Source organism: Apis florea, unplaced genomic scaffold (genome assembly GCF_048593485.1).
Source record: "Apis florea isolate Af1SG1 unplaced genomic scaffold, ASM4859348v1 contig_3325_pilon, whole genome shotgun sequence".
NCBI classification, from domain to species: Eukaryota; Metazoa; Arthropoda; class Insecta; order Hymenoptera; family Apidae; genus Apis; species Apis florea.
In genome coordinates this window covers 526,572-541,975 of record NW_028256738.1, presented here as the reverse complement: position 1 = coordinate 541,975, position 15,404 = coordinate 526,572, and the positions used below count along the sequence as shown (strand labels likewise).

The 15,404-nt window shown below is 41.5% G+C and overlaps 1 protein-coding gene across 1 annotated transcript in view; it reads right to left on the bottom strand.

Annotated features, from left to right (window-relative positions):
* Gfrl (Glial cell line-derived neurotrophic family receptor-like) overlaps positions 1-15,404 on the bottom strand; it is a 231,788-nt gene that overhangs the window by 35,105 nt on the left and 181,279 nt on the right. The window contains exons 8-12 of the mRNA XM_086911537.1: positions 5,787-5,892; positions 5,213-5,365; positions 3,349-3,486; positions 1,591-1,796; positions 188-451 (exon numbers count right to left, since the gene is read on the bottom strand). Of these exons, the coding sequence (XP_086767663.1) occupies positions 188-451; positions 1,591-1,796; positions 3,349-3,486; positions 5,213-5,365; positions 5,787-5,892 (867 nt within the window). The remainder of the gene's footprint in view (positions 1-187; positions 452-1,590; positions 1,797-3,348; positions 3,487-5,212; positions 5,366-5,786; positions 5,893-15,404) is intronic.

Below are 15,404 nucleotides of genomic sequence, written 5' to 3'. Positions count from 1 at the left end.
AATTCCTATTCACCCTCACAAGTGAATTCCAAATTGTTCCAACGAAAGGAGGACTGTTGTTCGAGTATCTCGAGAGAGATAGAGAGAGAGAGAGAGAGAGAGAGAGAGAGAGAGGAGACTGGTTTGTACACACACACATATATATATATATATATATATATATATATATGGGAAGGAGTGTACTTACGAGGCGGCGTAGTGGTGGTGGTGGTGGTGGTGGGTGTGGTACTAATGGTGGTGCTGCTAGTCGTGGTGATTTCCCAAGTTTCCGTGGGTTCGGTGGTCGTCCACCTCGTCACTTCCGGTATTTGATTATCCTCTACTTGCTCGACCACGGCGGTGACCGTCGTTGTGCTAACCGGCGACTTGGTCGTCGACAAGACGGTAGTCGTCGTGGTCCTCGGATAATGATGGTGTTTCCTTCTCGCGTGGTAATCCTTCTGGGACTCGACTGGAAACCATCGACCGACCGATTTCTATCGAACTTTGTCTCGATCGAGAACTTCGCGTTTCAACTCTTGGAGGCGAAGAAAAGAAGAAAAATAGAAATGATGGAAAATCGAAAGATTTCAGAGACGCGAATCGTCGTTGGTCCAGGTTAATTTGCATTCAGCCCCCGTTTATCGGTCGAAACCGCTCCGACCTACAACATTCCCTATCGGAGATCGACGAAGGACGATCGAGGCGGGGATCGATCCAGTCGACACACGTGTAGATCCGCTTCTCGGCCGAGAATGCAATTTCTTCATATCTAAATGACTTATCTGCCGCCGGCTGAATGCCGGCCATCGTCAGCTTTTGCTACACGGTAACAGATGTAACATCGATAAAAGGGCCCCGTTTCTCGCCCCTCTTTCGATCCGAAATAGCGAATTCGAATCTCGATGATCGTTCAAACCGGAACATCGTGAACATCGCCTTTATGCTCTCTAATCTCAAGGATAAGTTCGCGCGATTCCATTTGCTCTATTGTTATCTCGTTTACTTACGTAAAATTCGAAATTCTTTTAACAATTCGAGATATTGAAATTTCGTAAGAACAATGTTCGAGTTAACGTGTTCATTGAAAGTTATTTCTAACAAGAACAAGACAAGCAAGACGATTATACAGCAGAGAGACGCATCGTAAAGATATACAAAAAGCAATTATAATCCAAGATAAGAATTGGTTTATGATTATTCGTCACGTTTTCCGATAAACGGCCGAATTTTACATGTTTAATCGGAGACAAGGGTGGATGATAGAAGAATAAGAGAAGAGCACGTAGCGAAGGAATCGGCTCTGTCATCGCGGAGATATTAATCGTCCCAGATATTAATCACCGTACGATGATGCTGGCACAACGTATTGTCCCGTATGCTTCGCTGTTCTTCTCGAGCAAAATATTTAATCTTAGCCGGATAATTTTATCGCAGGAGATGCTCGAAACTTCTCTTCGAATGATCATCATGGTAGTTGATTCGAAGATATCCAACGAATCGTATTCCATTTCCAACGATACTCTCGAATAAATTAAGTCGTAATTTTAAGTAAATACGAGCGAATTTATTATCGTATTAATTGAATTAATTTTAAAAAATTGTGCTCACCCACGCAGGGATTGACCCAGAGGAGCCTCTGCCATCCCAGACAGTCGTAAAGTTGCGTGAGCTCCGTGCCCTTGCACGCGCAGTTCGACCGCAATTCCGTGCCAAGGATGCCCAGCATCGCTTTCCTGCATTCCGCAGTTGGACCGGCACACTTCTTTGTTACGCTATCCACAGCGCAATTTTGCTCGTAGTACTCCAATTTCGCCCTTCAAGCAGCACAGTAATTGGGTTGAGTGCGTGCAATTACTCGTTAGCCGGTATTAAAGTCTAAAAACGACCGCCGCGAATATTCGATACACGGAGAAAAAGCAAACCTTTTAGATTAGAAATTTTAATCTCGAATCGTTTGGATTGTCTCTAACTACCCGTGGATCTAATCGAAAGTGCACGTGTTCCCGTGGCAAGAACTCGTTCGAGAATTCGATTCTTCTTGGAGAATGATTCAATCAAAACCACGCGTTGTTACGTAGTGTCGTGCTCGTCGCACGCGTCTCTATCCGGTGGCGGTGTTTCGATCGCGTAAAGTGCGACGAACGAAGACGAGTTCGTTTACGTAAGTCTAATTATAGATTCGAGAATTTCCCTTGTTCCCTTATCCTGTACACACGCGATAATTATGACAAACTCACGGGTCGTGTGATGAATTATTCGGACGCGAGTACAAAACACGTGGATAATCCTTCGTTCGTTCGATTTTGCGATTATTAAAGCCGTTTAAACAGGGCCTCGTTATATAAAAATTGGCAAATTATATAACGCGTCGAACGATTAAAGAATATATTCAACGTGTTGAAAAAGGTGGAAATTGTGGTGACGGTAGTGGTAGTGGTGATGATAAATCAATTGAAATGCGTAATTCAATCGTATCGCAAACACAATCGACACCGGATGCGCCCCAATATTTTCATTCTCATAAACGTTCCCAGAGGCGGCGGCGCGCTATTCCTTTTCAATTCGAAAATTTTCAATCGAGTTAATCAATCGGCCCGATTTTAATTAGAGCCCGCTAATAGATTGCCGATAAATAGATTCATTCGGCCTTTTCAACCAATCTCACCCCCTTTCAATTTCTATGGTTTCCATGGTATCGTTCGACCGATCCAACTGTTATTCGAAATTTCAACGGGCGGCCGGACCAACGCCTTTTTCTTAGTAACCAAGTGTTTCATTACACGGCAAGACTGGATCAAGCCACGTCTCGTTGACTCGCAATTTAACTTTCAAATTGAAACGAGCACTTCTCTCGCAGCCGTGGCCAAGGCGACAGAAAAAAAGAAGAAGAAAAAAAAAGGACGTTTAATCAAAAGATTTATTCAGACCCGTGATATAATCTGGTCGTAGTTGTCGCTCGCGATAAACGATCGAGTAAAATCGTTTCGAACCACGAAATTATGATTATTAATTCATCGAGAGAGAGAGAGAGAGAGAGAGAGAGAGAGAGAGAGAGAGAGGGAGAGCAAAGAGATTCATTTTACAATTCCAATTAAATAGAAATGGAGTAAAATTTAATTTTTAAATTCGTAAAAGTTGTAATGTGTCGAAAGATTGAAATTCTCGGAACCCAGAATACTTATTTCCTTCTTTTTAAAAGTTTCGGACTTGGACGGATTTCGAATCGCAAGTAAGAGTAAAAGAAAAAACTTTCAAGATTTCGAAAAGTTTTCAAGTTTCGATCCAATCTTGCCATTTTTCGAAAGTATCTTGGCTTTAAACTGTTGCAATGATTAATTAGAATTAGTCCCTACATTCCGGGCATACCTGCATGCTTCGTGCTCCTTGCAAGCTTCCGCCAAACTGTGACACGTCGGCATTTCCGCGCCCTCGACTCGCTGCGCGCAAGCAGGATGCATCTTTTCCTGCGCGATTATACACTCGTCCTTCTTTCCATCCGTTTTCCTGTAAAAAAAATATCGTTACTATTTTTTTTACCAACAATACCATAAACGCAGATCTCTTAGATCTCGATTCTCGATTGAGAAAAAGATTACGTACGTGAGAATGTGTTTTCGAATAAAAGGAAAGTGATTCGATTCGTCGAAACAGAAAAATTTCTTTCGTCTCGAGCGAATTTTAATCGCTTTCGCTATCATCGACTTCTCTCGCCTACGCGATACCAAAAATATACTCGAGAAAGATCGTTGCTTGACCATGTTTATTGAAGGAAAAAAAAAAGAAAAAATTGATGATAAAAACAAAATATAATATACATTTCCAGATAGAAAGATACATCTTACGAAGAGCGAGTACAGTAATAGCGAAAGAATTTAAAGAAAGGAATCGCTCAGCAACGCGAGACAGTAGATACTGTTCAGGATTAAACGAGACAGTTTAATCCTCGACTGTCATCTTCGTCTCGCGCGAATTTTTCCATCAATTGCGAATTTTTCCATCAATATCCCTTTATCGAACTTTTAAAGGAGCGTTCCCGCTAATTCCAGCCATCTATTTAATTAGTCGACAGGCTCGAACGGACAAAGCTCCAACTCGAATCAAACGAGATCCTCCCTCCTCCTCCTCCTCCTCGTTCAACAAAAACCCCGTGAATATTACAAGGGCAGGCTCTCGAAAGTAAAACGTGCTGCCCCGCACTGCTGAATGAATGATCGCGTCTTAAACGGCCGTTAAGCCGGTTGTTGAACCAACCTGAGAATACGAGTTTCCACCAATTTGTCAAAGGGGGCTACGACTCATCCAATATTAATAAATTCCGAGATGATACCGATGATATCCCGTGGCGGGACAAAGGAAAGGAACGGGATTTCTCGGGACAATGAACACGAGAGAGGAAAGAAGGAAAGAGAGAGAGAGAGAGAGAGCCGTACGAGGAAAAGTTGGCGGAGAAAAAGAGGAAGGGAGGAGGAAAGGGATGGCCGAGGAAATGTGAAAGACGGATAGAAAGTTTCTGCATTGTTTCGCGGGCAAAAGCCACTTAAAAGTTAAAGGAGCTTCCTTCGGAAAAAGAAGTCTCGGCTGGTTGCTTGGGTCGCGCGAAGGGATTAGAGATGCAGAACTCGGGGTATTTCCGGCGCAACGACGCTTCTTTGTGAGAGGGGCGCCCTCTCACCCCCTTTGTCTTTTCCCTATCACTTTTGCCGCGAGTTTACTCAGGATTACGGGAAACGTACAAAGACGAGCGGCTTTAATTGAGTCGTATCCCGAGCTCTCTCGTGTTTCCACAGAGACCTTCCATCCCTTCCTCCCCCCTCCTGTTCGAATAATCGTTTGAAACTCGACGTATTCCGCTTCGTATTCGCGGGGAAGGTATCCTCGGTTTAAGGTACTGCAATCGTTTCGTCATTTAAGTCGCAATCGTGACCACGAAATATCTTATTCACGCGCGAAATTAATTATCGGCAGAATTTATGGTTCACGACGTTGTATCATCATTGTGTTTGGAACAAAGGGCATCGATATAAGCGATAATAAAAGTAAAAATCTGGACGGAGGATTGGTCGACATCGATTCGAGAATATTCGTTGCGAAAATTCTCTCCGTCGAGAGGGAAAAAGCGATTTTCGCGATCCACGTGTGTTGTCGTGGATTTATAGAATTTTCTTTTATTTCGTTATCGCGGAAAGATTGCGAATTTTTTTTCTGTATTTTTCACCTCTTTACGTCTCACCTGCACAGGCAGAACGCGATCTCAACGGAGTGTTTATAGTTGGCGGATTTGTAGAAGGTCTGCAACGCTTCCATGCACTCGTTCTTCGCGCAACTCGTCGAGTCGCAATGGTTCAACACCGGCTCGAGGAGCACCTTGCACTCTGGATCGTTTCTGGAACGAGAGAAGAAGGTTATGCATTATTAATTCGATTCCATTCTCTCGGAAGCATCGAGCATTGCGGATCAATCGACCGGACGAAATACCGTAACGAGTCCAATGAATTTAAAGGATCCATGTTGTTTGTGAAAATTTATTGATTATATATATATATATATATCTACATCTACATTGAATAAATATCATTCTTTCAAATCTTTATACTCATTTCTATATAAACGGTGTATTAATAAATAAGTGATAAGTCCAACGAATTTGAAGAATTCATATTGTTTCCTCATATTAATACTTATTAATTATAACAAAATTTGAGATAATATATATGTATACGTTAAATAATTATAATTTTTCCAAATCTTTACATAAACAATACATAAACGATAAATAATCCGTAAATAAATTATCACTTGCTTACTTGCAAGCATTGTAGGCATGATGGCAAGTGCTCGAGAGCACGATCTTGACCGGTTGCTGTATCTTATCGAGATCGGAGGAGGCGGATGGCAGCACCACGGACGTCTCTGCGAAAGAAAAAAAAAAAGAAAGAAAAGTATACAGTTTGACAAAACGTTCTTAAAGGGGATTTGCATGTTCTCGTGAATACGTGAATTGTGTTATGGTTGCAAGTTAAAGATCCTGGGAATACGGACAAATGGTGGCCGCCAACCGGTGATTTCGGAGGTTTATGTACCACCCGCACGAAGACGTGTCGCTTCTTAAGGGAGAATGGAGAGTTGCAAGTTCAGTTCGAGTGAGGAGTAGAGAGAGCGGAACGTGTGTTTATATCCAGTTCAGAGTGCTTTAGCCGAGTGACAAACTTATATGTTGCGTTGAATTACGGGAATTAACTCCTTAAGACGGAGGAGGAGGAGGCTTTGCGATTCGAATGGCCACGTGTTGTTGATAAAAGAATTATAGGCGGGGAGGATTGTTTGCACGGTCGATTGGAAGCGGAGGTTGTTGTTGGGAAGGCAAATGATAAATCATTAGGATGACCTCTCCTGGCCAGGGAGGGCAAAAAGGAGGGACTTTTAATAGAGAATCTTGAATATTTATCGGCCGGTATTTATCCCACCACTTAAAAATAATTGTTTATTTATGCAAATAAACGGCTTGTTTGGTTTCGCGGTACGATGCTGGAATTTATGAGACTCGAGTGGGCGGCGCCTGTTGTGAAAGAAGTGAGATTAGAACGGGGATGAATAAAAAATAATTTGCCGTGAGATAAGGAAATTTTCTTCCCCGTGTAAACCATCTTTAATCTTTTCTTTATATGAAATAATACTCGTGATTAATAATCGTTTGATCAATCGATTAACCTATAACCAACGCTCTTTGTCTCTTCTTAAAATTACACACACTTTCCATATTCCATTTACATACTCACAATCTCTATATATTATTGGCACGTGTTTTCTTTCTAAAATGGAAATAATATTAAAAAACGAAATTGATTTTTCTTTTAAATAATCGGCGATAAATAGATCCAAGGTTGGACCTATTTATCGGAAGAATCGAAGAGAAAGAAACGATTCCGGCGAAGGGAGCGAGAGAAAGAAGTTGGAAACGAGACGGGTAACAGTCGTAGAAGGAAGGATCCACCCGATGACGAATGTTTGGCGTCGTTAACCAGCCACCCTCGTTCGATTGATGGAGTTGGTAGAGGCAAGGTTAACGACCTCGAGGAACCCTCCTGAATATCGTCGGAACACTGGCCTCTCCTCCCTACGAAAAACCACTGAAACGGGTCTTAAGAGGGGTGCAGCCTACTCGGATGACTGGCCATAAGTCAGCCGTAGCGAAGAGCATGCCTTCGACGCACTTTATTAAGACAAACGACCCGGCCGACATCTTTCTGTTCCTTCCTTCCTTCCTTCCTTCCTTCTAACCGCCCGCTTTAATCGCCACCCTCGAAATCTTCGTTACAATGAGGGTGGTACACTCTTCGATCCACGGCGTAAAGAGAACTCTTCCCTTGAAAACTGGTGTCCGATTGGATCCAACTTGAATACGAGATATCATCAATTTTTTCTTTTTTAATTATATTGTCAAATTTAGTTTGTACAAAACAAAATTGCATCGTCTACTCTACGTTAAATGTAGTAGTAATGAATTTTCTAAATTGAATTACAATTAATACGTTTGAATCTTTTTTGACGTTGATCATAAACTTTGAAATATCGTGGCTTTCGTCACAAATGTGAAGATCTCACGATAGATATTTATAAAATTTCTTGAATAAAACTCGAACATTTCAGGGGAAGGATTTAAAAAGAATGCCGAAACGATACAGCAACGAAAGGAATACGAGGCGATAAACAACTTATCGAATCGATCCACTTTCCCAAAGAAAGTGAAGAAGAAAATTCGAGCAAAACGAGCGAGAAATTTTAAACGGTCGAGTAATTTCGCGAAAAGTCGTCGACCCGTAAAAACTTCTCACTTTCGCTATCGATATCTCCCCGTCGAGGCGGAAAAACACCGATACAAACAAGATCGAGATCGTGCCATACACATGCAAACGTAGCAAAATCATTTCACCAACTAAATCTATTTAATGAACTAGCCTCGAGCGATCCCTTTTCTCGAAGAATCGAAACTGTTGTTAAAGGAACTCGCTCGAAACTGAAAAGATCGTGGGATTAAGAAATTCGTCTCGAAACAAACGAAAGTGTTAAATTTATATCTTTACCAACTTCTCCTAGTTTTATTATCTTTACTATCTTTTATATTTTTCTCTTAGATTTTTGGATATGATAATCGAAATGATTATACTGATATCAGAATTATATAATATCTCGAACGTTCCTTTTCTTAATAATTTTTTAAAACGATTTTGCTTTGGAAATAGCATTTAATAAAAAGGCGATTCTTTTCGTGGAAAATTGACACGAAAGGAACTCGTATGCAAACAATCGAAAAGAATCTTTAAAAATAATTAAATATATCGCCATCGAAAATTATTTCTCGATAAATATCGAATTACCTCGAATTAATTTTCGATACGAGACCAACAACGAGAGAGGGTTTCCATTCAAATCGACAAATCGATCACTTAAACGCGATAATCATTTCTCGCTTCCCGATATCCCCAAGAAAAATCTGACTCTCTGAAGCAGAACTCTGGAAGCAATATTGCGATAATTTACGACCCCGAATAAAACTTTCCCGAATATATCAACGCCAATAAGAGTACAGGTCGCATTGAAAATTCCGATAAGATCGCCGTATAAATTCATTCGGGATGGTTGGCGACGAGGATGTTTTGCGGCTCTCTCTATCCAACACCACCAGGATTCCCTTTATTGATATTCCCGCAGTTTTGGAACGGGTGGCTCGGTGGTTATGAGGAAGGTATACGCGTGTCCTTGAATCGACGACACCTCGATCGAACTCCCTAAATAAAGCCGTCTCTTCCTTACGTCGCCCGAACAGAACGACAATTCCTAGACAATTAGTCGTCTGTGTCCTCGAAGAACGATCTTGTACACAGCGTTGAGAAACGGTTCAGAAACTTTAATCCCTCGTGCGAAGAAAAAAAGAATTTTATTTATCGCAAGCTCTTCCGTACCAGGAGAATAAGAACTCTCGTAGAAAGAGATTCACCACGAAATTATCGATCAGGCATCCCTAATAATTCCTTCTTCCAAGTCCAATTAACGTTTGATTCTGCCCAACTCTCTCCCCGCATAATTTTTCCCCTTAATTGGTTCCCATCGGTTCTCCAAGCGTCACGCAGCCATCCATCGTCCAATTAAAATGATCGTTACGAGTGTCGAGAAAAACCCTTCCGCCAAACAAACTCCTCCGAGAAGTTTGCTCTCCCCGCGAGGGGACAGCTCGATAAGGAGGAGGAATGCGCGAAGGAATATCAATCGTCGAGGGTTGGGCTCCTTGATCGCGAACAGATTCCTTTAGTTGGCCGGAGAAACACAGCCAATTCGAGGCGGCGGTAATTGGAACCGGTGTCCGTCTGGCTGCTCGAGAGATCGATGCCGTGGCCCGCCCCACACCCGCCCTCCTTCCTCCAGAACCTTTCCTCCGAGAGACGCGGCTGCACGCTCGACCAGGATTCGGTGGCCACTACTCGCGAAAATGGGATGAAAAGGGATCTCGATCGTCGATTCGAACGTGTTGGAAAAGTTTGGAGATATTTTTGTTTATTCCAGAGATACAACGGGCAACTTGCTGAGATGAATCTACGAATTAATTTTGGAATTCTTTTTTTTTTTTTTTTTGATGATGTATCATATTGAATTTTCAGAAATTTGTCGCCTGTAATGTTTAAGCAAGGTTGATAGTTAACCGACTTTTTAATGGGTTTCAAAACGATGCGTTGTAAGAAGAAAATAATCGCGAAAAAAGTATTGAAATCGATTTTTTTGTAAAACGAGAGCTTTTAACGTTGTATACAAAATTTCTTTTGAACTTATCTCGGTATAAATGAATAGTATCGAATATCGATCCATGATTCCATTGATGTATCGATTTTAGCAGAGACATTAATCCGATAGAATAATAACCACGGGAATCGAATTACGAGGTTGATCGATGAAAGAGAGATTGCTCGACCAAATTTAAGGAAGAATTTATTATAATTGCGAACGACAGGAAATAAACGAAGACGAGCCTCGAATTTCAGATTCGATGCTCCGTTTTTTTCTTATCGAGAATTCGATGAAAAATTTCGAGGTCGAAAGAAGAACAAACAAGGGCGTGAAAAATCGTGCCGATTGATGATGCTTCCGTCATGTTCCGGCAACAATTCTGTGTATCTTGCGGCGCGTTCTGTCTGTTTGCGTTTTCGCATGATTGTAACGGATATTTCGTGTGTACCGACTAATTAGCACGCCACTAATAGCCAGAAAAACACGAGAGAGGGGAAAAAAACGCGAAAAAGCCTCAAAATGATCGACAATCGGATTTCACCGATTGTAATCGCACGTTTCAGTTAAGTTAATTGAATAATTAGGCGATTGGCGCAACTGCTCGATGAAAACTTTTGTGGCGACACGAAAAAAAAAAAAAAAAAGGAAAATAAAATACAAAAAAAAAAAAACAAAAACAAAAAAGTTATCGCGCGAAACAACAAATTTCCAAACAAGCAAATGCGTCGGATGAAATTTATAACGAGAGGATCGAAGTTTTGCGATCGATCGAATCGATAGCTAATCGAAAACGAATGAAAAACAAACGCGGGCGAAAAATTATTATTCCACGCCAATTCCAACCATCGCAGCCGGTCACAGCCTCGTTGTACACGCGATTAAACTCGCGTTGTATCCGTCAACAGGGATGAATATGAATAGATGTAAGAATTGCGGAATTGCGGATTGTAAAAGTCGAGGATCTGCCGAGAGAGAGTTTCGGTTCCTCCTCCTAAACCTTTCTCCTCTCATTTGTGTGTGTGTGTGTGTGTGTCGAGTAGCAGGCAAGACGTACAAATTAGAGAGAGCGTTGGAGCGACTGTTATGCAAATGAAGCAAATTGTAGGATGAATGTCCTGCAAGGAATTGATTGTTTAACCGGAGAAACGAAATTAGAGAGAGGAAGGAAAAGGGGAAGATTTGGAAGGATGGTAATGAAGAGAATCTTCTCTCTCTATCTCTCTCTCTCTTGGAATATTTGTATATCACGAACGAAGTGATCGATTTCGATGCATACAGGGATCTCTGTCCCAAAGACTTTCACGGACTCGTCCTGATCCAGTCAACAGGAGGTCAGCAAGGATTCGGTGGTGGTGTCGTTAAAAGCTTTGGATTATTATCGTTATTATTATTATTGCTTCATATAGGCAAGCGGAACGATCGTTGAAACGTTGACTACTCTCAACCCACTTTCCCGTTAATTAAATGAAATAGCGGGCGGCGCGAAAGATGCACGTCTGTAGAATACGGGGAAACACGTTGGAACGAATAATTATCGCCTCGAAGCGGGTCGGAGGAATTATTCGAGGTGTACGTTTTCCAAATTTTACGTAGCCCGAGTGTACAAGCACAAGGTGTTAATTCGGTCGAGAGTTAGCTATATATTTCGTAAACGAGAATGGAGGAGTGAGAGTTTTGAACCAGATATACCTTTTAATCTTCGAATTTTTCGAATTGCCTACAAAACGTGTAATTTATTTATTCATTATCCGAAAGATCAATACAACGTTGCAATCATTGGGCGTAAACGTTAACGCAGCTCTTGTTGACGGATGCTCTTGTTTCTTGTTGAGAATCTCGATACACGTTCGTCCAATCTATCTAGGCACGTAACGTAACTTATTTACGTAAGTGACACGTGTTTACACGTGTGCTCGATGATTGCTACACTTTAGTCCACCACCTTGACCTAGCTCGAAGAGAACAGCTCGTAGGTCCACGACGAGTGTGGCAAGTTCGATCAAGTAAACCGATTAAGGGCTTCCAAGGCTACGAGAACGTGCCTGGACTTAGTTTAATGTAACTAGACTTGTTGAGTGACATACTTTCATAATTACGGTCCACCTGCTGCATTGGATAGAGCGAGTAGTTTCTTCAATTCGATTCGAACGAGAGAGAAAATTTCTCTTCTTCTTCTTTATCAGTTCATTTCGAATTCCTGATTTCACTGATTCTTGACTTGATAAGAGAAAGGCCAGGAAATCGCTTTTACCCCTCCCAAAAAAAAAAAATTAAACGCGGACAAGCAACCACTTGTCGACGAATTTCTATTATTATTTCTAATATACGTACAATGCACGTACGCATACCCCCCTTTACTTTTTCTATTTTACAATTACAAAAGTGCAGAATAGCGCTTGTCTCGCGGCTCTCCGCGAATTCATATCTCCAACAATGCGCCATCAGCATAATCGGGCAAAAATTACAAAAGTATCGTCACACCGCGAACCAACAACGACAATACAAACAATAACGTATCAAGCTTCAAAAAAAAAAAAAATTCTGCAAATCGGTCGTATTTTCGCGGGAAAGGGAAAAATGTAGGGCAGACGTCGACGATTTTTATATATATATATATATTTTATATATATATATCCGAAATCGATATGGGCGCACTTTTGACGAGCACACTCGAACCTGTGCTCGCAGGTGCGGGGGCGCATGCCCGGACCTAGATGCGCGCACCGGTGTGAGTTATAATTACGGTGACCCGTTTGTTTAACTCCGCCGATAACGAGCAACGATTTTACGCCTATCTCCCTCCACCTCGATGAAAAGAAAGAGAGGAAAAAAGAAAAACACGCGGCATTTTCATCATCCCGCTGATTTATCAAGCGGCGATATCTATCTCTCACGCGATGTCGAGTAATTAGCGTGGATCTGTCCTGAGCCAGCGTTCCTGTCAAGAGCTAATCGTGACAACAGTTTCTCGCGCACAGCCTTTCGAGAAACGGCTGTTTCTTGGGATTCTTAGCGGGGAATATATATATATATATATATAGGGAGAGGGGAAGGGGGCTTTCTCTTTCGAATGAACTCGCGGTTAAGACGGGAGGAGATCGTCTCGTTTAATCGCGATGCGGGGAAAATTCCTGTCTCTCTCTCTCTCTCTCTGTAGTCAGACAGTTTAGGACAGAAATAATTGAGAAGACCGTCTAAGCGCGAGAAGGATCGAGGAAGAAAGGAGTTTTCGTGCGGTCCGGAAGAAGAGGAAGAAAACGGGCCGATGAAAAGCAGTTATCCGATGAACCAAAGAATATCCGATAAAGTTCTATCAAGATAATGGAGCAAACCGACCAAACTTTTCTTTCCCATTTCGAAGGCAATCTCTGCCTTCGCGGATAACTCCCGCCTTTATCATCAAATTTCCCTTCATCGATCGATCAATTCTTCTCCTTTCCTCTCGATCGGTCGCGAATAATTGAAGTATTTCGATTTTTCTCCAGAATTCTCTGTTTCTCTGTTCTTTAAGAAAGAGGAGAGATCTGTCGGCTCGATTTTTCGAAATCGGAGAAATCGCAAGATCATCGAACGGCGAAAACGAGTTTCCAGGCGGAGTTCCCAGAGCGTGGCACAGCAGGCGGCCGCCGCCTGAAATTGAATATATGAATGCGAAATTTCAGCGGCGCTCAGGTCCGCCGAGGATTCGACTGACTTTCGGATCCGGTGGAAAATAGGGACTCGTTAGGCGCCGTTTCCACGGAGAAACACGGCCGAACGAATTTTAATTAGAACGAGGACGAGTCGCGGGGAAATGCGCGTTTGTTCCGATGTAAAAAACCGGCTTGATTACGTCTCCCGCGTGAATCACGCGCGTATGCCTCGGTGAGAAACACGGTGTGGTGAAATAAAGCGATCAATTAGGGGGCCCCTTTTAGGCGCAGCCAAAAATTAGAATAATTGACAAACTCGAGGGAGGATTCGTTCGAATTTGAGGAAAGAAAGAAGAAACTGTTCGTAAAATTAATACTCGAATAAAGAGAACTCGATTGAGATAATCAAGCGCTTTTTAGAATTTTTCTTCGAGCAAACTGGTTATACGAAAAGAATGGATTTCTTCTTCTTCGCAAGGATTCGCATCGACGAATAAAGAGGACAGACACATAACGGATCGAGTCGTATCGATTTTTCGACCCGAAAAATTCATCATCCGCGTTTCTTTCGAACGGGTGAGCGAACACGAGCCGCCGCCTCGCGTTGCTCGTCGAAGCGTAGGAGAGGCCGTTTCGCTCGAATCAATCACTCGACGGAACATCGATACGCGGGTAATCGCTGGATTAAAGGATAACCAAGGATAATTACTCGCCGTTCGATCCGGATGCAATCAATTCTCGATGCGTTATAGTTCGCGCTACCGCCACCAAACCCGCCAGCTTTCTGTCCCCGTGATCACTCGCATCCGTCTTCCTTCCTGCTGATTCTTTTTTTTTTTCCTCTCCGCCCCCCCTCCTCCCCCTACCAATAGGTCGATCTAACTGGAACTAAAACCTTTAATGCTACCCTACAGCTCTGCGCTTTTAATTTCTTCTTCGACTCGGTTAAGTTTGCATTCGTTTTATTTTCCACGATGGATCACGCGATATTAAATGACGAGTAATTTCAAGTAATAAAGAGTTTCGAGCGAGAAGAAGATTTTTTGAACCGTCGATGATGTCCGACGTATTGGTTGAATTCGAAGTGGCGAGGCGACGATGGCTCGAAACTTCATTCCTGCCTCTTCTTTGCCTCGAAATTGACGAAAAATTGTATCTTTACGTTAAGGAAAAGAGTCTTTGTAACTTAACACATTTGAGGAGAAAAATTTCGATTGTATTATTTTTATAGAATACGAAATGGATGAAAAAAAGGGGGGAGGATGAAAATATAACGAGCAAGCGTTGTTGTTAATTATTCTTTGTAACACGATACAATCATCTTTGTCGAGTATGAAAAAAATTTCATAATTTAACGTAATAAATGTTTTATCGCAAACAGACTGCGGATTTTCATGCAAAATCAAACTTTCATGAATATGACTAAAAAAAAAAAAAAAAAAGAAAAAAAAAAGAAAAAACTTAATTTGCTTCGTCCCTGAAGTAGCATACAATAATAATGCATACCCCATCATACTTTAGATATTTTCTATCTTTTTGCATGTCATGTGTATTCTATAGGTTTTTGTACATTCAAATTTTCTACATAAATTTATAAATATTCAAGGTATCGTATAATAATACGCGAGGCATAGCAACGAACGTGTTATGTATGTAAAATACATGAACAAATTCTCGGACATCAGCCGAGAAGTGTAGCATAACGTAGTCCCTTCCCTCCTTACCACGGCAAATACAAAATATAGGAAAATAAAGGAAAATATATTCGTAAAAGAAAAGAAAAAAAAAAAAGCAGCGATCTGAATACACGACCATGTGGCACGAACCGCAATTAAAACTTGAGACGAATTTTAATTTCCGTCCCTTATTTCTCACGATGGATTAATGTATATTCATCGATATTAAAAAAAAAAAAAAAAAAAAAAAAAAAAAAGAAGTAAATAAAACGCCAAAAAAAAAACCAAAAGTAATAAATGTAAATCGCTATTCGCCAAACTAACAACAACTACCAAA